This window comes from Lepidochelys kempii, chromosome 8 (genome assembly GCF_965140265.1).
Source record: "Lepidochelys kempii isolate rLepKem1 chromosome 8, rLepKem1.hap2, whole genome shotgun sequence".
Classification (NCBI taxonomy): Eukaryota; Metazoa; Chordata; order Testudines; family Cheloniidae; genus Lepidochelys; species Lepidochelys kempii.
In genome coordinates, this window is record NC_133263.1 from 83231482 (window position 1) to 83254216 (window position 22735).

The window sequence follows — 22735 nt, forward strand, 5'->3', positions numbered from 1 at the left end:
TGTTGTGTAAATGCTCAAGACCAGTTGTTGAATCAAATTATTTGATATATTTTTTTGTTACATTACTGCTCGTACTCAAAATCTGATATTCTGTTGAAATTCATTGTTTGCTGTTTGCATATTTATTGGCTCTTTGCATATATTAGACTACATGCAATACAGTCTGTCTTGCCATTGTCTGTTGAAGTGCAGGTTTGATCCAGCCAGTATAGAACTAGCTCTATAGGGGTGAGGAGGACTGTGCTGTGTATCATCCTTGATTGTTCCTTCAAGGAGCATTGCACTGTAAGTACATCAGAATGACAAATTGATGAACTGCAACAGTATCGTTTGTCAATGTTCCACATAATGCAAATGCCATACTTGTGTGAATATTATGTTGGAATACAGTGCTAATATCTTAGGAAATCATAACTGCTTCTTAATTCAGAAACATAGGTGTGCATATATATATGTGAGCTTTATGGGTAAGTATTCTTGAAATGTTCAGCAATAGCTAAAGAAAATCTTGTGTTATCTAAGTAATACAACCTTTTTCACTAGTGCTCCTGAGACAAAGGTTGTATTATTTAGCTTATGAAAATGTGCATATCTTGTTAATATGAAAGTGATTGGAACTGCTTGATAGACAGAAGTTGTTTTGTCTTAAGTTAGTTTGCAGACATGTAGTGATGCAGGTATATGTTAAACTATTTTATAAGCCTGTATTAATTAGCCTTATTTTTTTGGAGCACCATTTGTTGCATTGAGAATACTTTTTTAAGGTGGCTGCATAGAGAAGTAAAACTTAAGGCTTGAAATTTGAAGTAGTTTTATTATTCAGATAATTAGCAATGTATTTTATTGTGTTTGTAGAACCTGGAGGGAACTACCTTACCCCTTTTTAGATTAGGAATTTTAGTAGTAGTTTGAAACAAACAGCTAGGAAGATATTGCAATCTTTAGTGTAGGATATGAAGTTTAATAGTTAAGATATTTTGCATGATACTTTTGTAGATGACCTTATAGTAGAATGGTGCATTTATTACTAATTAAACTGAACAAAATTAAATTCACTGGATTCTTTATCATTCACAAAATGGAGGCTGTTGATTTTGATTCATTTAAGGTATAAAATCTTTATTAATTGCAAACAGTGCAATTATTTATACTTCACAGTGCCTTCCCAGACCTTCCACCTTAGGTTCTGCTGCAAAAAGCAACAGGTAAGCACAACCTAAGGAAGTATATAAATACATATTTCAGTACATTAATGTTGTCCCTGTGAGATTTTTGTGGTTGTGTATTCAAAAGCAATCTGCTGATTTCCCCAAATGCATTCTGTTACTCATGGTTCCATTTCAGTGGAAAGTCTCTCAGTTGTTTAAACAACCGTTCACATTTCTGGGTAAATGTATCTTTATTTTTTAGAAAAGATGAGTGGATTGCTGCAATAATTAAACTTAATCTGAATAAGTCATTTTTTGTTACTTTTTCCTCAAATAGCTGAATTGTAACAATTTAACAAAGGAAAACAAAACTTTTTTCCCCCCAAGATGCAGGAAATACTTGGTTAGAAACTTCAACAGCCTTCACAAATGTTTTTATAATTGGCAGGTCATTATTCCCACCCCACCCCTAAAAGCTAAATAGAATACTGTGTGTTTCTCTTGTCACTGGAACTGATAACTTGACTTTTTAAAGAAGTTATACAACATAATATTAGTGAATTTTTTAGATAAACTAGTTTGCTTATCCATCTGATATAGTAGGAAAATTGACACAAGTTTTGCAGAATAGTATGTCTTACTAGAAAGCATGTGCACAAGTGAAATGTTAACTGTATGGCAAATAATCTTTTCAGTATCTATATAGCAATCAGTATTTTCTGTTCTTTGATACTTTAACTGAATTGCTGTATACTTTTGCCAGTTTAAAATGTTTGTTTTATTCAAAGGTCTGATACAGTTTTTTAGTTAAAGCAGCATCTCATCAGTTTTTGTTTATTCAATATATAAAATGTGCTGATCCTTTTTCAAAAGTCCTGCTTATATCTATATCAAAGAAAAATATTCAAAAATACTGCCTTCATTTTCACACACAGTGCTGAAGATGCTGCAAGCACCAAATCATAGCTCATAAAATCAGGTCCTGAGATAGTTACTACCAATAAAGAGGAATCCTTTGAGTGTATGCCATTGGTGAGCCGATGAGCACGGACCATAGAAGGGGTCCATGTAGAAGGTAAAATTGGCAAAACATGTATCCCATACATAATGGTGTAGGGTATAATTTTTCTGTCTGATCACTTCTCATTCTTTAAAGTGCTATTTGCTTGACCATAAATGTTCAATAATCTGTTTAGTTTTAAAAACTATGTGGCTAATAATATTAAACTATATATTTTAATTTATATTCTTCTGAGCAGTCAAGCTTAGATATATTTACCTTTTGAAATTAATAGTTGCACTTAATTCCCTCAAGCCACTTCATTTTTGTTTACTTGTAGTTTGATATGTAACTCTCATTTATTTTTCACATGAGAACTAGGTATGTACCCTAGTGGGTTTTAAATCCTAAGAATTTATTGTCTGGGGCGGGATTTCAGTTTCACTTCCTTAAACATGCTGCTTTTTATTTCACCGTTACGTGAATATTTTAATAATTAAAATCTTAAATTGAGTAAATTTAGGAAGTGGGAGGAAATAGAAAAGACAGGCCAGTTATTTGGATTAATGAGGGAATGTGAAAGTCATAATGGCTTCAGTTTAGTGTTTGTGGCATATTGATTTTCAGCTCACTTATTGCTGGACTTATAGGCATATTTTATGCTAAGTGTAGTGTTATTATTTAAATCAGTCTCCAAACAGTATTTCTTTTTAGAGGACAGAAGATCATTAAATTACTAGAATCTTATTTCTGAGCGAAGATTGTTTTGTGTTTGGTAGAAAAGTAATTGAACTTTCCAAAATGGGACGTTAAATATATCTTGATTTGATAGAACCTCGCAAATGAAACAGGAAGTTGAGAGTACCGCAGTTTTAAAAGGGAAGTAGGGGAAGTGTAATGTTTAATATAGTAAAAGCATTTACAGATCACTTTCTTCAGCCTTTATACTGTAGGACATGGCATGAAATACAATGTCAGCTGGAAGAATAACCTTCATTTAGAAGTATTATAGTGTGTTTTGGTGTCCAGGCAGGTTGTATTATTATTCACTGCACAGCCTATCTTACGTGAAATATTTCATCTTCTTCCATAAAAGTTTTATTGGATGCTAGAAACTATTTTCCCCCCTCATGAAATAGCTTTTCTATGTTTCCTTTGCATGTTGTAAATTGGCAAAATTTGGGCCTTCCAGTAAGCATACAGTTGACAGGGTTCCCTCATCCCTAGTAATACCCTATAAAACTCTCATGTATATGCACATATTTCTCTTATGCATGTGAGATGCATTTTCGTCCTGAGAAAAGTGTTCTCTACAGAAACTACCCGTGTGTAAAAAGAAGATTGGCTTTATAAGGCTACTGTGATGGGAAGTGTCTTAGGGAGATGCAGCTTGGACTTGAGGTAAATTGAATGCTTTACAAAATGTGGTTTTGAGCTTGCATTATTGACATTGTATGTAATATGGGTACACATTAACTGTATAACATTTTTGTATGGTTTTATGATTTTCTCAATAAATGTAAAATGATGGATAGTACAAAATAATGTTTGTCTTCTTTCCCCCTCTTTCCTTCTGGCTTCATATTGACTTTCACATGTCTGCGTCAGATGGAAAATACATACAATTGTGATTATTTTCACAGTATGATATAAATTAATGCAAGAAACACTGAAATGTAAGGCTGGAAACTAGTCCTTGTCATCTCCTGAACTAGGATCAGACCAAGTATACCTAGACCATTGCTGACAGGTTTTGGTTTAACCCGGGGGGGGGGGGACTTTTTGACCAGAGGGCCACATCTGAGTGGGGAAATTGAATGCAGGGCCGGGGCAGGGAGTTGGGGTGTGGTAGCAGGTGAGGTTTGGGGGGCAGGGGGTTGGGGAGCAGGCTCTGGCCCAGCGCCGCTTACCTGGAGCAGCTCCAAGGTGGCAGTGGTGCGCCCATGCCACTCCTGGAAGCGGCCGACAGCATGTCCCTGCGGCCCCTGGGGGACGGGGCAGAGGGCTCCGCATGCTGCCGTCGCCTGCGGTACCTCCCCCGAAGCTTCCGTTGGCCACGGTTCCCTGTTCCTGAGCCCTCTGCCCCCCACCCACTCCAGAGGCCACAGGGATGTGGTGCCAGCCACTTCCAGCAGCGGTGTGGGGCCCGCGGCGCCAGAGGGGTGGCAATCCCCCAGGCCTGATCCAGCCCATGGGCTGTTGTTTGCCCACCCCTGGTTTAACCTGTTCTTAAACTTCCAGTAATGGGGATTCCACAGCCTCCCTTGATTTACTCCGGAACTTATCGTTAGAAATTTTTCCTGATACCTCCATTGCAGCAGATTAAGCTTGTCCATACATAAGTGACGAGGAGAACAGCTAATCACTGTCTTTTCTCAAAACTAAACATACCCATTTTTTTAAATCTTTCCTCATCAGTCATCTGATTTTAAACCTTGGTATCACTTTTGTTGCTGTCCTTTGGAATAAGCATGATGCCCAAAACTGGGGCCACTGTTCCATGTGCGGCCTTACCAGCGCTGAGTAGAGTGGGAAAAGCTGTCTTTCATACAATACTCCAGTTAAAACACCTCAGATATTTGCCTTTTTTGAAACTGCATCACACTGTTGACTTGTATTGCTAAAAAGGATATGGAGGCTATAATGGATCAGAAATTGAATACAACTGCCTAGCCCAGTTATTTGCCATTTTGTATTTATAGATTTGGATTTTTATTTCCACATATATTACTTTGCACTTGGCTTTTTATACGTATACTCTCCGCTCCATTATCCAAGTCACTAATGAAAATATTGAATAGTGATCAGACCCAAGACCTACCCCTGCTGGATCCCAGTGGATATGTCCATCTAATTTGACAGCAAACCATTGATTGTACTCAGAGTTAGTTGTCTTTCAACCAGTTGTGTATCCATCTTACAGTAATTTCATCTAGACCACATTTGCCTAGTTTGGTTATGAGGAGGTCATGTGGGACTGTCAAAAAGCCTTACTGAAATTAAAATTTACATTTACTGCTTCTCCCTTTATCCATTGGGCCAGAAACCCTGTCAAAGAAGGAAGTAGGTTGGTTTGGCATGATGTGTTCTTGACATTCATGTTGGGTATTACTTATCACCTGTTATCTTGTAGGTGCCTACAAACTAATAATTTAATAATTTTGTGAAGAAACATTACCTACGTGAAATGAAGCAAGATGTATTTGACAATTTATCTTCTAATTGTAATATTCAGAAGACTGTCATGCAACTGATCAGCAAAATAATTCCGTCAGGATATATCTAATTGTAATTGTTCACTGAGAACCAGAAAAAAAAGTTTAAAAAATATGCAGCTGATACAAACAAATAGAACCAACAACCAGAATATAGAACTTATAATAAAACCTCAAACAGTCATTGTTTTATTTTCTTTAAGAACATCTTTCAAAAGGATTGCATGAGAATTCATTTGGGTACAGCCTCTAGCTTATTGTATTTTATTCCTCAATATAAGTGCTGAACCTCAGAAAAAGTTGAAGCATGTGTACTTTGTATTAAAAAAAAGTCCTATGAAAAGTTGGACAGGCTGATCTGAACAAAAATCCGTTTTGAGACACTGGCACGTACATCCATTTGTTTTGTGGATTTCCCATAAAAGAATTAATGCTTAGTCGTCTTTTCACTTCAAAACCAAACATATACACTAAGATGCAGTAACACAAATTGCAACCAGGTGAGGATGAAAATGGGGTTTGTACAGCAGCTACTTTCTCCAATATATCCCCAAATGTACTTTCAACAAATTTTAGTTTCATGTGCCAAATGCTATTTTGATGCAGGGGTAATGGTAAAGTAGTGGGTGGGAAACAACCTTCAAAAGCAAGTCGTGGTACTCTTAGAGTTATCAAAACTTTAGTGATGAATTTACATTAGCCTGTAATCACTAATAATTACACATCCCATTACTACATTGAATGTAAGTATTTATGAAAGCTGATTGAAAGGAAAATGTTTCATTAAACAAAACAAAGTTTAAACCATTACATAACCTTTTATTGTTTAAAAATAGTACATTACTTTTATTCCAGAAACATTCACTTTTGCCTGGTAAGTCTGAGACAAAATAAAGCAGCTAAAAACTTAGTGCTCATGCAGAATGTATTCCTACCTCTCGAACTTCCAGATTGTGTATTTAACTGTTATACTACAGAATAATTGGCCTTCAAAGGTAGGAACACAAGTACAATTCAGTTTTTTCTATAGTTGGGCTTTTTCATACCAGTCCTTGTTTTAGTGTAACACGCCTCTGATACCAAATTTCACATTGTAACAGAACTTGAACACTCATGCAGTACAAAGGATATCCCTATCTGATATAGGAATGACACTTTCTAGTTTCCTTTTATTGGCCCCACCACAGAAAAAGAGATGGATGCAGTAAGAAAGTTGAGAGGAAGGTTCCAGCAAAAGTAGAGCATTAGTAGTCGTCAGCTAGAAAAGAAAAGGAGAGTCAAGAAAAATGGAATAGACTTTGTAACAGGAAAGGGGTGTAAAGTAATTCAGCACTCGAACAAAACAAGATAAAACATTAACTCTTACTTTCAATGGTGAGAATACAGGTGCTAGCTGCTGTACCTCTGCTATTGACCGCTTTACACATATATTCTCCTTCATCTTCTGGGAAAGTTTCTGGTAAGTAAAGGCAGTAAGTTTCTCCTCTTTCAATGTACTGATAGTCCTCGGAGTCCTGCAACATTTCCCCTTCAAACCACCATGTGACTTCAGGTATTGGCTCTCCCGTAATTTTAACAGTAAATCTTACTGGCTCACTATCTACAACTGATACATTCTTTAGGGGTTTCTTGAACCATGGAGCTCCTGACCGAGCTTGGTTCTCTTCATCTTCATAAGTAGAACCATTTATAATACTTCCCTCTTCCTCCTCCTCCTCTTCCCTTTTCTGTGTTAAAAATAAATTGATTTAGAGAATTTCAAACACTGCAAACTGTTCATGTTATGACAATGCCTCGTAAACCTTTGGCCATATGAAAGTTAGAAAAAACTAAAATTTTGGGGAAAGGAGATGGCAACTCCAACGCAGGCACACTGGATAATAATGGATTATGCATCAATATTACAATCTATATACTGAACAAGAAAGGCATAATGGGAAAGTTAAGGAAGACGGCTTAATATGGGGGTGGGGTGCAGAGGTGGAATCTGGGGAACAATATAAGAATGTATGTTGCTTCCTTCTTATTTAAGAACTGGCCAAATGTTTAAAGGAAAACATATCTACTTTCTCTACAGCATTATGTATGTATTAGAGCTGTTAAAGTATTAAAAATATTAATTGCAGTTAGTCACGGTTTTAATTGCACTGTTAATAATAGAATACCAATTTAAATTATAAATATTTGTGGATGTTTTTCTACAAGTCGAAGCATGAGGAGGCATACGAATGTTTAGCACATCTGACACGTAAGTACCTTGCAGTGCTGGCTACAACAGTGCCATACCGAATGCCTGTTCACACTTTCAAGTGACATTATAAATAAGTAGTGGGCAACATTATCTCCCATAAAGGTAAACAAATTTGTTTGTCTTAGCGATTGGCTGAACAAGTAGGACTGAGAGCAGCTATGTTTAAAAAAAAAAATTACGCATTTGTAAGTTGCACTTCCACAATAGAGAGAACCTCACATTGAAAAATACTATTTATTTTATTTTTTACAGTGCAAATATTTGTAATCTATAATATGAAGTGAGCACAGTACACTGTTGTAATTGAAATCAATATATTTGAAAATGTAGAAAAACATCCAAAATTATAATAAATGTAAATTGGTATTCTATTATTTAACAGTGCAATTAAAACAGACTGATTAATTATTTTTAAATTAAGTTAATTTGTTTTGTGTTAATTGCTTGAGTTAACTGTGATTAATTCCGTCAAACAGGAATATCTGCAAATTCCAAAAGCAATTTTACTAGATATTTCATTATTTCAACTGTTTCTGTAAATTTTTGCAGTATCAAGACGATTGTGATTATGGTAATGTTGCTACTAACGTAACAATCCAACACTTAAAACATGCATTTCACTAATATTAAATTAATAGAAAATCCTTGGTTCTTGAACATCTCTGGAGAGGGTATTTTTAATCCTCCATACCTTCTGTAATGCAGCATCAATTTCCTTCTGTTCAAACTGCATACGTAGTAGTTTTTGTTCCTCAATTCTTCTCTGTTCCTCCTCTTCCCTTGCCTTTGCCATTTGCTCAAATCTAGCCTTCATGTTTACTTTATGGGTGAATGGAGCCTCAGATTTCTTGGCAGGCTTCACATCTATCTCATCATCCTTTTCAGTTTAAGGAATAAAAAAATTCAGTAAAATAATAAAGTTCAGAACTTCACTTTTAATCATAATACTGACAATAGACTGTACCAATAAACAGTAAATAGGCTAGCTTAAAGCTGAAGGGTTCATGTTATGCTTGTTCCTGGGGGCAGCATGACCCAGCCAGAATGCTGTAGCAGTTAAAACCTCTTAAGTATAACAGCATCTGAACGCTGGTCTAGACTGGGATTTAGGGGTTAGATATTCACTAGGTAGCTTTACCATTATGAACCTTAAATTGAAATGAAGCAATAATGCTTTAAAACATGCTAAATTAATTTAAAACCCAGGCTCCCTATTATAAACACAATTAAAGGCTAGGTTGTCTTCACTGCCAAAAAAAAACCAAAAAAAACTTTATGGTGAGATGCCTATCCTGAGCTTCTTATTTTAATGTAAACTTCTACTAGATATAGGGCACTAGTTGTTACCTATATACAATCCTATACTTGGCCACACCTGGGATTTACCTCAGCTAGGTACATCAAACAACAACTACTCTGCTTTATCTCCACAGGATGTTACACTGAGAACTATTTCAAGACAAAGTCTTGACAGTAGCTGAGTATTCCTACAAGGGTCAGTTTCAAGATACTTTGTATAGCACTCAGCACAAGTTCCAATCTTCATTAAGAGATTTCTGGGCACTATTCCCCATATAATATTACACTAGCTCTTGTGTATGAAGGTCAAATTTTCTGGAAGGGAGGCTGAGAAAGAAGATGACCAACTATGAGAACAATGTTGCTTTCGCCCCCCCCCCCCAAAAGCTTTGCATAAATAAGCTAAGTGAACAAAGAATTGCTCTGCTGTTTCCCCTCAATAATTAGTGTGGTGGTGGTCAGGATTGTGGTATACGTGTAAAATCCTATACATCAGCCTGCTATCCTGGGCCTACATAGAGATATGTGGTACTCTGTTCAAAGAAATTGTAGTGCAAGAAAGTAATAGACAAAATAGAAAAACAGGGGTTACAACAACCCTTTAAGCACTTGTCATTTCTTGTTTCGGTAAGGGCAGGGGAGACAATTTACTGGGTGGAGCTTAACTGTAAAGCCTCCCCAAACCCTTCTTGACTATTCCCAAGCTTCCTGTGCTTCTTTTGACCATCTTTTTCTATTTAAAAAATAAATAAAAGCCCACCCTGCTTGTTTTAGAAAACTGGTGGGGATTTTCTTTTTCCTCTTAAGCGATTTGTTACAGCAGTCCCTATGCCAAAAGGGGGGGGGGGGGGGGAATTCTCCCTTCTGCAAGAAGCCTTTAAGGAAAAGGGAAGCAAAAACAGGTTAAATTGTACTGTACCACTAACACGAAGAACACAACTGTCCCTTCACTACTAAGGTGCCATACTTCAGTGTTTCCTTTTTCTAAACCTCTCCCTTCACACTGAAAACTCGTTAGCTCCTTTTTTTAACCTGTGGCCTTCTCAGAATTCACTTTGAACACTGACCATTCAATCCTAGCCTCCTCTCCAATATGACTTTCCCCTGCTGTCACCTCTGTTCCCAAACGGAAGCAATTGGGAACTGGTGAGGAAGACAGGACATGATAGTAAAGAGGATTTCTGGGGGGTGCAGGGGAGGTCTACTATCAAAAAGGATGCATCTGCCAGAAGTCAGCTCCTCTCTTAACTTCGGGGATTGTTTTTTCTTATCTACCTGGAAATTAGCTTGTTTAGCAAGGGTTAAAAAGGAAAAATACCTGAAGAAAAGACAGAAGGGAAAGGAAAATAAAATAAGGCAAAATAGAATGTGGTGAGAAGGAAAACCATTAGAATAATTTCTTAAGATTTGTTATTTAAAAGACATTTTAATTTTAACAGTATCGAACCATAATATGGACAGTGTCCAAAGCCACAGTCTGCTGAGGTGATTTTATGCCACAACTTAGCAGCAGCTGACTTTCAAAAATTAAGGAAATTAGTTAGGGAAGTGGAGTGGACTGAAGAACTTACGGATCTAAAGGCAGAGGAAGCCTGGGATTACTTTAAGTCAAAGCTGCAGAAGCTAGCGGAAGTGCATCCCAAGAAAGGGGAAAAAATTCAAAGGCAGGAGTTATAAACCAAGCTGGATGAGTGAGCATCTCAGAGAGGTGATTAAGAAAAAGCAGAAAGCATACAGAGAGTGGAAGATGGGAGGGATCAGCAAGGAAAGCTACCTGATTGAGGTCAGAACATGTAGGGATAAAGTGAGATAGCCATATACAGAAGAAAACCAAGAAAGAAGAAGTGGGACCGCTAAAGACTGAGGATGGAGTGGAGGTTAAGGATAACCTAGGCATGGCCCAATATCTAAACAAATACTTTGCCTTAGTCTTTAATAAGGCTAATGAGGATCTTAGGGATAATGGTAACATGACAAATGGGAATGAGGATATGGAGGTAGATATTACCATATCTGAGGTAGAAGCGAAACTCCAACAGCTTAATGGGACTAAATTGGGCAGCCCAGATAATCTTCATCCAAGAAAATTAAAGGAATTGGCACATGAAATTGCAAGCCCATTAGCAAGAATTTTTAATGAATCTGTAAACTCAGGGGTTGTACCATATGACTGGAGAATTGCTAACATAGTTCCTATTTTTAAAAAAGTGGGGGGGGAAAGTGATCTGGGTAACTACAGGCCTGTTAGTTTGACATCTGTAGTATGCAAGGTCTTCGAAAAAATTTTGAAGGAGAAAGTAGTTAAGGACATTGAGGTCAATGGTAAATGGGACAAAATACAACATGGTTTTACAAAAGGTAGATTGTGCCAAATCAACCTGATCTCCTCCTTTGAGAAAGTAACATGATTTTTTAGACAAAGGAAACGCAGTGGATCTAATTTACCTAGATTTCAGTAAGGCGTTTGATACGGTGCCACATGGGGAATTGTTAGTTAAATTGGAAAAGATGGGGATCAATATGAAAATTGAGAGGTGGATAAGGAATTGGTTAAAAGGGAGACTACAGCGGGTCATACTGAAAGGTAAACTGTCAGGCTGGAGGGAGGTTACCAGTGGAGTTCCTCAGGGATCGGTTTTGGGACCAATCTTATTTAATCTTTTTATTATTGTCCTCAGCACAAAAAGTGGGAGTGTGCTAATAAAGTCTGCGGATGATACAAAGCTGGGAGGTATTGCCAATTTAGAGAAGGACAGGGATATCATACAGGAGGATCTGGATGACCTTGTAAACTGGAGTAAAAGTAATAGGATGAAATTTAATAATGAGAAGTGTAAGGTCATGCATTTAGGGATTAATAACAAGAATTTTAGTTATAAGCTGGGGATGCATCAATTAGAAGTAATGGAGGAGGAGAAGGACCTTGGAGTATTGGTTGATTGCAGGATGACTATGAGCCGCCAATGTGATACGGCCATGAAAAAAGGTAATGCGATCTTGGGATGCATCAGGCGAGGTATTTCCAGTCGAGATAAGGTGTTAGTACTGTTATACAAGGCACTGGTGAGACCTCACCTGGAATACTGTGGGCAGTTCTGTTCTCCCATGTTTAAGAAGGATGAATTCAAACTGGAACAGGTACAGAGAAGGGCTACTAGGATGATCCGAGGAATGGAAAACCTGTCTTATGAAAGGAGACTCAAAGAACTTGGCTTGTTTAGCCTTACCAAAAGAAGGCTGAGGGAAGATATGATTTCTCTCTATAAATATATCAGAGGAATAAATATTAGGGCTGGAGAGGAATTATTTAAGCTCAGTACCAATGTGGATACAAGAACAAATGGATATAAACTGTCCATCGGGAAGTTTAGACTTGAAATTAGACAAAGGTTTCTAACCATCAGAGGAGTGAAGTTCTGGAATAGCCTTCCAAGGGAAGCAGTGGGGGCAAAAGACCTATCTGGCTTTAAGATTAAACTCGATACGTTTATGGAGGAGATGGTATGATGGGATAACATGATTTTGGCAATGAACTGATCTTTAAATATTGATGGTAAGTAGGCCCAATGGCCTGTGAAGGGATGTTAGATGGGGTGGGATCTGAGTTACTACAGAGAATTCTTTCCTGGGTGTCTGGCTGGTGAGTCTTGCCCATATGCTCAGTGTTCAGCTGATCGCCATATTTGGGTTCAGGAAGGAATTTTCCTCCAGGGCAGATTGGAAGATGCCGGGGGTGGGTGGGGGGTTGCCTTCCACTGTAGCATGGGGCATGGGTCACTTGCTGGAGGATTCTCTGCACCTTGAAGTCTTTAAACCATGATTTGAGGACTTCAATAGCTCAGACATAGGTGAGAGGTTTATCACAGGAGTGGATGGGTGAGATTCTGTGGCTTCCGTTGTGCAGGAGGTCGAACTAGATGATCATGATGGTCCCTTCTGACCTTAATATCTATGAAACTACACAGCTTGGGGCCTAGTTCCAGTACCCATTATGTTAAATGAATAGGGGTTCAGTTATTTAATCAAGGTAAGTGTGGGCGGGGGAGGCATAAAGGCACTCGAAGGACTTTGAGATTGTGTGAAAAAGACAGTACTGGAGAGTGCATGGGGGGACTGAAAGTGAGACTCAGACCTTCTGACTTCACTACATTCTCAAGCAACATTTCACAATGGCTGCTAAGGGGGTGAGGGGAAGAGAAGGGACCCTCCGGGCAGCTAAGGGGTTATGCTCTTCTTTGCCCCTCCTATCTCCTTGCTGCCCCTCAGAGGGGATGGGAGTGTATATCAGGGAGAGAGCTCAGGTGCCAAAGTTTGTTTTTCCTAGCAGAGAAAGGGTTCAGGAAGTTGGGCCACTGTATTATTCACAGACTGGGAAGGGAGAATAGGACATGGAGCAGGTCCTGGACTGTTGGAAGTTACAAATTGGAAAGTGCTAATTCCTCCTCCACCTTCCCCCTTGTGAAAAAGTAGCTGCCTAGCCTGCTTCCTATGACCTCCCCTCAAGGAAAAGATTGCTCCTGGGCAACAGGGCTCCCTCTCTCTGCTCCTCAAATGGGAACCTTGAGAAACCTGGGCAGGGACCCATTACGTGAACCCTTAAGTCCCTGAGCAACCTGAGCAGGGACCTCCTCCTCTCGAAGCCATAACATTAAAAACCTGATTTAATAAAAACAATAGGGAACCATCTTAAACAGCTTTTATAGAGAGAAGTGATTAAAATCTGTCACAATGTTTAAATACATGTATGTTCCACACATCAGCCATTTGCCAGAAAAATGGCCGGTTTGCAGATTGAGAAGTATAAGTGGATGGTGAGAGATGGTGTGGGGAGTTAATGGGTGTGGAGCCAAGAGCAAATGCATACTAAAACCTTTGCAAATAAGAGCAAATAAGTTGGTGGGAAGAGCGAGGCTGCTGGTTCCCTAAGGTTTGGCCAGGAGGGACCTCCTCAGATGGCCATAGGAGGGAGTAGGGGGGATCACTATGGAGATGGAGGGAACTCTGCTGGAAGGGCAGCATTGTTTACTTTAGGGTCATGAGATGCTTTGGACAAGTTCACTCTTGCACCTCGAGTGCAGCTTACTGAGGATGAAGGAACAGGTCATTAGTGTCCTAACAGCTAAACTAATGTAACAACATATTTAGCAATTGTTGACGCTGAAAATAACTTGCCTCATGAAATTTTTCTGTTTCCCTCTCTTTTATTTCCTGGTCCACTGCTCTTCTTCTAGCTCGCTCCTCTTCAATTTTTTTCTGTATTTCTTCTTCAGACAATTTTCCAATTTTTTCAAACTTGCTTTTTAAGTTCTTTGCCTGAATAGAACCACTTCTTTTTAACTTTATTAGTTCTTCATATTCCCTGCTTAATTCAAAGGTTTCAGCCTCTTCCTCCTCCTGTTAAGAAATTACAACATAACAAAACAAGTATAAGTGTGCCTGACTTTGAAAACTGTTTTTGTGCAAAAAAATGCCACGTGTAACTAACTACATTTTCCTTAAATCTAATGAAACCATGATAATGGTAGTAGATCTAGTTCCCCAGTGCAGGGACCTTCACTTTTAAAGTGCCAGGCATACAAGACAGGTACATATTTTTTTAAAAGGTAAAAATACTCCAATTATATTTGCTTCTAAACCAATTTTATTAGTTTGAAAGGCTCTTGCCTCTTCATACAGTCCCCTCAAGTTACTGTTCTGTGAAGTCAGTCCATGTGAAGGGTGCTTTACTGATCTGGCATTGCATAAACACTAGATAGTCCTGGAGGCAGAGTCTTCTCTCACAAAACACTAGTGGTTCTGCAAGACGCTTCATGCTACTCTGCCAGTGTACTTTACTCTTCTAAGAGTAAAATTATAGTTCAGTCTCCATGTCTGTGTTTCTGGTGAGACTGGCATCTAGTATTTTTTTGGCATAGACCTTTGCCCACTGGGAATGTGAGACCACCAACTTATTTCACACAGGTCAATGAACTGTTAACATGGATAACAACTAGAGCTGTCGCGCGATTAAAAAAAATTAAATCACAATTAATTGCACTGTTAACAATAGAATACCATTTATTTAAATATTTTGGGTGTTTTTTACATTTTCAAATATATTGATTTCAATTGCAACACAGAATACAAAGTGTACAGTGCTCACTTTATTTTTATTTTTGATTACAAGCACTGTAAAAAAAGATAATATTTTTCAATTCACCTCATACAAGTACTGTAGTGCAATCTCTTTATCATGAAAGTTGAACTTACAAATGTAGATTTATGTACAAAAAAACCGCATTCAGAAATAAAACAATGTAAAATTTTAGAGCCTACAAGTCCACTTGGTCCTACTTCTTGTTCAGCCAATCGCTCAGACAGACAAGTTTGTTTACATTTGTTTACATTTACATTTGCTGCCCGCTTTTTGTTGACAATGTCACCTGAAAGTGAGAACAGGCATTCTCATGGCAGTGTTGTAGCCAGCATCGCAAGATAGTTACTTGCCAGATGTGCTAAAGATTCATATGTCCATTCATGCTTCAACCACCATTCCAGGGGACATGCGTCCATGCTGGTGACGGGTTCTGCTCGATAACAATCCAAAGCAGTGCAGACCGACATGTTTATTTTCATCGTCTGAGTCAGATGTCACCAGCAGAAGGTTGATTTTCATTTTTGGTGGTTCGGGTTCTGTAGTTTCTGCATCGGAGTCTTGCTCTTTTAAGACTTCTGACAGCCTGTTCTCACTTTCAGGTGACATTGTAAATAAGAAGAGGGCAGCATTATCTCCTGTAAATGTAAACAAGCTTGTTTGTCTTAGCGATTGGCTGACCAAGAAGTAGGACTAAGTGGACTTGTAGGCTCTAAAGTTTTACATAGTTTTGTTTTTGAGTGCAGTTATGTAATTAACAAAAAAAAAATCTACATTTGTACGTTGCATTTTCATGACAGAGATTGCACTACAGTACTTGTATGAGGTGAATTGAAAAATACTATTATCATTTTTACAGTGTAAATATTATAAAAATATACACTTTGATTTCAATTACAACACAGAATACAATATATATGAAAATGTAGAAAAACCTCCAAAATGTTTAATACATTTCAATTGGTATTCAGTTGTTTAACAGTGCAATTAAAACTGTGATTACTTTTTTGAGTTAATCACGTGAGTTAACTGTGATTAATCGACAGTCCTCGTAACAAGTTTTAGTAATTAGTGATCTTGTAACTGGTGACCACGTAGACAGAGTAAGAATCTTACGTATCATGCTGCCCAATACCCTATGCTATTCTTCACCAATAGTCCAATTTATTCTTAACAGAATCAATGCTGACTGAATGCAATATGCCATAACAAAACCTACTCTCCAAAAATAAAAAAAGCTGCTTTTGAAAAAGGAAAAATTTAAGTAATGCTTTAAATATTTCTTAGAAAATCATGATACCACAGTGCAGGTAAGTTACACTATATGAATTTAAACTGCATACAACTTAATAGTAAAAAGCAAACTGGATATTCTGACTAGTTTAAAAATGCTGGAAGGATATTTTAAATAGAAAAAAACCCATAAGCAATAACATCTTAACAACAATTTTGGACTGAACTAAATCATTGCCCTCACTTTGTTTTTTCTTGTTACCTCTTTTCTCTCATTTCAGTGTTGATAGTACACTCTAATTAGTTTAAGATGCAATCCCAAACATGTTTGGAAATCTCAAATCCTAAAACCCTTATTACTCACCTGGGATCCTCCAGGCATGAGCTGCATATTCCTCGTTTGCTAACTTTGGAAGGTTTTGACAGTATTTCCAACTCCAATTATTGCTCTCCCTAAGCATTCAAAAATCATTTGATTCATTTTATAATTGAGATTTTAAAAAATAATATGTGGGTGGTTTTAATTTACCTTCTAGTTTCTTAGCATTTGCAGTTTGCATTTGCAAGCTATTTTCTGCAAGCACAAGGCCTAAAACTTTTTCAATTGAAACAGATTTTTTTTATGTAATTGCATCAGTCAACGATCTGGAGCTTTAAGAAAAAAACCAAATAGGGCAAAATCATAAGATCAACATTAGAAAGAGGAAATAATTATCTTTTTGTACATTAGCTGTAGGAGGATTATAGATATGATTCTCCAAGTATAACTGAAAGAAGTTACAAAACAGCTTTTCAGCAAAGGATATAGCAAAACTTGTAGAAGCTACTGTGGAAGTAGACCGCTTTACAAGTCTAAAGTTGCTAAAGTTCTCAGTTCGGGACGGCAAAGTGTATTAACCTGTATTCAAAGCAATTAAAAAGGGAACACAAGTTTTCGAATGGAAAACAATTTTTTTAAAGTGTTAGATAATTAGTTTTCCTTTTTCCATTCCCTTTTTTCTAGGCAACACTTTTTTTTTTTAAAGTACCAATCTAACTACACCTAAAATCTTCAAATTTTAGAATTTTAAGCAATGATCCATTCATTATATGCTATCGGGAGGTAACCCTGTATGACCTTTCATTCAATTATTTTCGAGAATACAAACCTCTCCCATTTCTTGTCTGAGCTGTTCAAATTCTTGCTTCTCCATTTCCAACTTTTGCCTGCGCTCTTCTTCAGTGCGTCTTTTTCCTTCTTCCATTTTTTGTCTCAGTAACTCCTCAAAATTAATTTCCAGTTTACCTGGTGTAAGAGATTCTTGAGAAACTGTTTTAAACATCTCTGGGGTCTCATCATCCAGTACCTATTGAAAATAATTATCTGTTGCCACTTTTGATACAATTTGTGTACTGGTGCTAAATTTAGAATACAAAATTTGAGGATGTGATATTTGGACCTTTTGCTATCTCATTCACAGTGAAGTAAGATGACACATGCTTTAATGTAGAAGACTAGACAACATTGATTTATTTGTGTTTTGTATTAATGTCCTATCTTTCCCACTTACTTTTAATCAATTTAACACAGAAGTAAAATTTTGATCTTATTGAAGCAAAACAAGTGTATCCTAAGCTTTAAAATAAAGCTTTTTTTTAACTAAAATATTGCTTCAATAATATGAGGTGAAAGAGAAATTCCATCGGAGCAAAGGAATGGGAGCCAGGAAAGCTTCAGTTCTAACTGATCAGACAGATTGCTTAACATCTAATTCATTTTCCCAGTTAAAATAGGGTGAATAAATCATGCATAATCTTCACTGTACTGTGATAATTATGTAAAGTTACATTCTTAGATAAACAATGCTGTACAAACCATATATATTCTCCATTTCTAAGCAAATTTTGTGTATTTGTATTCAGTTTTCTTTAATCTATGTTAACATACTGGCATGTACACAAACAACGTATAAAGAACGGAGAACAGTTTGTGGGGTTTTTTGCATATAAACTGAATTATACTTTTACTTTAAATCCAGTGCTTTCCACATTTTCAGAACATTTCTATGTGCAGCCAGAAATTGGGAATGGGCAACAGGGAATGGATCACGCGATGATTACCTGTTCTGTTCACTCCCTCTGGGGCACCTGGCATTGGCTACCGTAGGAAGACAGGATACTCGGCTAGATGGACCTTTGGTCTGACCCAGTATGGCCGTTTTTGTGTTATGTTCTTTAATATTCCCTCTGATACTCTAATCCAGAAGTCGGCAACCTTTCAGAAGTGGTGTGCCGAGTCTTCATTTGTTCACTCTAATTTAAGGTTTCGCGAGCCAGTGATACATTTTAATGTTTTTAGAAGGTCTCTCTCTATAAGTCTATATTATGTAACTAAACTATTGTTGTATGTAAAGTAAATAAGGTTTTTAAAATGTTTAAGAAGCTTCATTTAAAATTAAATTAAAATGCCGATCTTATCAGTATAGTGCAGTGGTTCTTAACGTGGGGTGCCCTTTCTGGGGAGTGCGAGACATGCGAGATATTTTTACAAGGTAAATCATCGAAAACACAAATTAAGCACAGGCACGTAAGTACAACTACTTTGTTTCATCGAACCTATGTATTTATTAACATTATACATTTTGTAACGATTACTGTAGTATACAAACAACGTTTTTAAGTTTTCAAGTTTTTAAGCTAATTGTAGTGTAATTTTTTATAAGGGGTGAGAGAACATATTTTAAGAACTCCAGACCGTCAGCAGGCTGAGTGGGGACGCGTGTAGTGTATTAAATTGCTCCCCATAGGAACATGCTACTTACGGCTCCTGGTCCTGATGCTCTGAGTGGCATGATAAGGGGATGGGGAACAGGGATAGGTGTGGGAGTCCCGGGGGGCCTGTCAGGGGTCAGGATAGGGGTCAGGGCAGTCAGGGGACAGGGAGCAGGAGGGCTTAGATGGGGGAGGAGGTCCCAGGGGGTCGGATGGGGGGGAGGGCCCTGGGAGGAGGTGGTCAGGAGACAAGGAGCAGGTGGGGTTGTATCGGTGGAGGGTTCTGAGGGGGGCAGTCAGGGGGCCCCAGGAGGGGATGGTCAGGGGACAAGGAGTGGGGTGGGGGGTTGGATGGATCAGGGGTTCTGAGGGGGGCAGTCAGGGGGCCCCAGGAGGGGATCGTCAGGGGACAAGGAGTGGGGTGGGGGGTTGGATGGATCAGGGGTTCTGAGGGGGGCAGTCAGGGGGCGGGAAGTGGGCCAGCTGTTTGGGGTGTAGTGTGTTAAATTTCTCCCCTTAGGAATGTGGTACTTCCCGTGTACTACTCACGGCTGGCAGTCCTGGTGCTCCACAAGTAACACGTTCCTACAGGGAGAAATTTAACACCCTACACCAGTGGACAGAACACCAGACCGGCAGCGTCGGCCCGCCGCCGGTCTGGGTTCCATCTGCCGGCTCTTGCCAGCCAGGGTCCCGGCTGCCAGCGCCGCTCAGCCTGCTGCCGGCCTGGGGTTCCGTTCACCCAGGCCGGCAGCGGGCTGAGCAGGAGCGGCAGCCAGAACCCCGGCCGGCAGCCGCATGTCAGTAAAAATTGGCTTGCGTGTCGCTTTTGGCACACGTGCTGCAGGTTGCCGACCCCTTCTCTAACCTTTGAAGCATGCAGCAAAGCTGTTTCGAGGAGGGAGGAAGATGAGGTGGACAGAGTTTTATGGACAGTCCTTTGCTTATTTTTTGTGTTTAATTTGAGATAGGCACCTATTCTGTGATCTGGGTAACTAAAGTTTACACTTCAGAAATCTGAAGGAATAAGTAATAAAACATTTAATTCAGTTTCATAAGCTGTTTTGAGATGTGACACACAACTTAGACGCAATTTTATAAAAATGGTCATACACTATGGTAGCCTGTCCCATGTAACTTTGAACAGTGCAGGTAGTCTTTTATAATTCACCTCTTCATCCTCTATTTTCTTTTCTGCCTTCCCCTCTAGCTCCTTTCCTCACCCCTTCCAAATTCCTTAGTGACATACACAGGGGGAAAAAAATACCTTATGGCCTTTTTAAAAGCTTTTTTATATGTTAGGATGGCATGAAAGGTTAAGGTTTCTGTTCAAAAAGAAAATTTGCTTGATATTTGACACTATATAAATTAAAATTTTGTCTATCCTGGAAGACTGGTAATTAGAGAATTAGTGGGATTAGAGTTGACATCCAAAGAGACAAAGCTGAACATCTGTGTGGCTTTTAACACTATTTGCTTCCAAAGCCTAATGGACAAGAGTGTAAAGTTGTATGACTTTGTTAAAGATTCCAATACCTTTCCTTCCTTAAGGTGTGTAAGCACAAATAATGTCTTAGACCCAGCTCCACCAAAATCAAAAGTTTAAAAGCAAGCAGAAACATAAATCTTTGTTTTATAAAATGAAACTTTCAGCCTCGTCATAAACTAAAAAATGGATTTGTGCATTCTTTGCTTATTTTGTTAGGTCATCTTTCTAGCCATGCCTATATTCATATGGTTCTCATCACTATAGAATCCGGTACTTTTAACTGTTGCAGGAATCATACCTATTTTGTCTTGTTGCACTACTTTGTCCCTACCTCCTCATTTTACCCGCGACTCTTTCAGGACTTTTCTTGCCCCTCCCTTATCTGCTGTTGCTGTCTGTTAAAGACATCCTCTAATACAGTAACTCCTCACTTAAAGTTGTCCCAGTTAACATTGTTTCATTGTTACGTTGCTGATCAATTAGGGAACATGCTCGTTTAAAGTTGTGCAATGCTCCATTATAACGTTTGGCAGCTGCCTGCTTTATCCACTGCTTGCAGGAAGAGCAGCCTGTTGCAGTGAGCTAGTGGGGGCTTGGAACCAGGGTGGACCGGCAGCCCCCCCCCCATCAGCTCCCCACTCCCCTAAGTTCCCTGTGTGGCAGCTGCCCAGCAGGCTATCAATTGCCGGCAGTTCAGCTACCCCTCCCCCCACTGCCATGTGCTGCTCCTGCCCTCTGCCTTGGAGCTGCTCCCCAGAGCCTCCTGCTTGCTGTACGGGGTGGGGGTGGGGAAGAGGGGAGCTAATGTCATGGTGTTCCCTTTCCCCCTGCTCCTGCCCCCAGCTGACCCCATTTCCTTGGGGGGGGGGAGAAACATGACAGGGCTCAGGATGGAGGGAGCTTGCTGGCAGCAGCTGCTGTCTCAACTTGCTGATCTACTTAAAAAGGCAACGTACTTAGAGTGGTGTCGTCGTACTTAAAGGGGCAATGCGCCTCTCTCACACACAGGGTGTGTGTCTCTGTCTCTGCCATGCTGTCTCCTCTCCAACCATTTGTGCTGCCTTGTAGTGTGTGAGGCTACATTAACAACAATTTGTTAACCCTTGAGGGCTCAGCTGAGTGCTAGTTCATCATTTAGCAGTAAGGCATTCCCTGGGAAATATCTCACCCTCTTCCACCCTCTGACTCCACCACCTCAACCAGGCTTCACAATCATCATTGCTGTGTACAGGATTGTTTGTTTAAAACTTATACTGTATATGTGTGTGTGTGTGTGTGTATATACGTTTTCTGTCTGGCAAAAAAAACTTCCCTGGAACCTAACCCCCTCTATTTACATTAACTCTTATGGGGAAATTGGATTCGCTTAACATCATTTTGCTTAAAGTTGCATTTTTCAGGAGCATAAGTACAAAGTTAAGCGAGGAGTTACTGTACTGCCCTATGAGCAGCTCAGCTGCTCCTGCCACTCCCAGCTCTTCAATTGTCTTGCATTGGGCAAGCTTATGTCAGTTGAGATGAATTGCATCTGCACAAGGTAGAGGCAAAGACCAAGCAATAAACAAACAATCTCAAAGTATCTATCATTTCACTTAATAATGAATATGAAACATGACTGTATGGCACATCTACACGTTGAAAGAAGGTAACCACATCTAAACCGGAGAAGAAATGTGGGCGCCTTTTGCTGGCGATGCATTAGTTCATCTCTTCACCACTTCAGAAAGACTCGGGGAAGCTAAATGAACAGAAGTTGCACAGATGAGAATTCAGTCAATGGACTGTGCATGTGTAGAAGTGAGAAGTGTGCTAACGGCAGCTCTGAAGAAGTACCCTGATTGCCAATTTAATGGAGACGCACATACTCACAAGAAGACAATGGGCCAACTGTATCCCTGGTGAAAGCCACATGAAAAGTGGAACTGCACTAGGTCTGACTTCAGCCCAATGTGTTTAGTATACCAGCTGTCCTGTTTGTATGGCTACATGAGCCCACTGCCATCCTTACCTCTTCTGTGAATACAGAACTGGGGAATATTTATATTTTGCAATCTCCATACTGTGCAGTATGGTGGAGGTAAATATCACTGGGCCTGTAATGTGACTGATATGTGAGGGAGAACCTGTTTTGATCCCTCTGTATAGAGCATCCCTCTACTAGTCTAATTTAGTTGAAAGAAAATGATAGTGATCCAAGATGAATGTTCCAGGCTGAC

General features: G+C 39.0%; 2 protein-coding genes across 5 annotated transcripts in view; one reads left to right on the forward strand and one right to left on the reverse strand.

Moving 5' to 3' along the window:
* Positions 1-3696, forward strand: part of FUBP1 (far upstream element binding protein 1) — a 41998-nt gene extending 38302 nt beyond the window's left edge. For 2 of the 3 annotated variants that reach the window (XM_073357275.1, XM_073357276.1), the window contains 2 exons: positions 1159-1205; positions 2084-3695. In XM_073357275.1, the coding sequence (XP_073213376.1) occupies positions 1159-1205; positions 2084-2114 (78 nt within the window). In that variant the 3' untranslated portion in view covers positions 2115-3695. Of the gene's footprint in view, positions 1-1158; positions 1206-2083 lie in introns of all 3 variants that reach the window. The other variant, XM_073357270.1, reaches the window with a different exon arrangement.
* A 2477-nt stretch (positions 3697-6173) lies between these two features.
* Positions 6174-22735, reverse strand: part of NEXN (nexilin F-actin binding protein) — a 52396-nt gene continuing 35834 nt past the window's right edge. For both annotated transcript variants that reach the window (XM_073357277.1, XM_073357279.1), the window contains 5 exons: positions 17428-17625; positions 14086-14307; positions 8306-8491; positions 6730-7090; positions 6174-6621 (listed from right to left, as the gene is read on the reverse strand). In XM_073357277.1, coding sequence (XP_073213378.1) covers positions 6608-6621; positions 6730-7090; positions 8306-8491; positions 14086-14307; positions 17428-17625 — 981 coding nt within the window. In that variant the 3' untranslated portion in view covers positions 6174-6607. The remainder of the gene's footprint in view (positions 6622-6729; positions 7091-8305; positions 8492-14085; positions 14308-17427; positions 17626-22735) is intronic.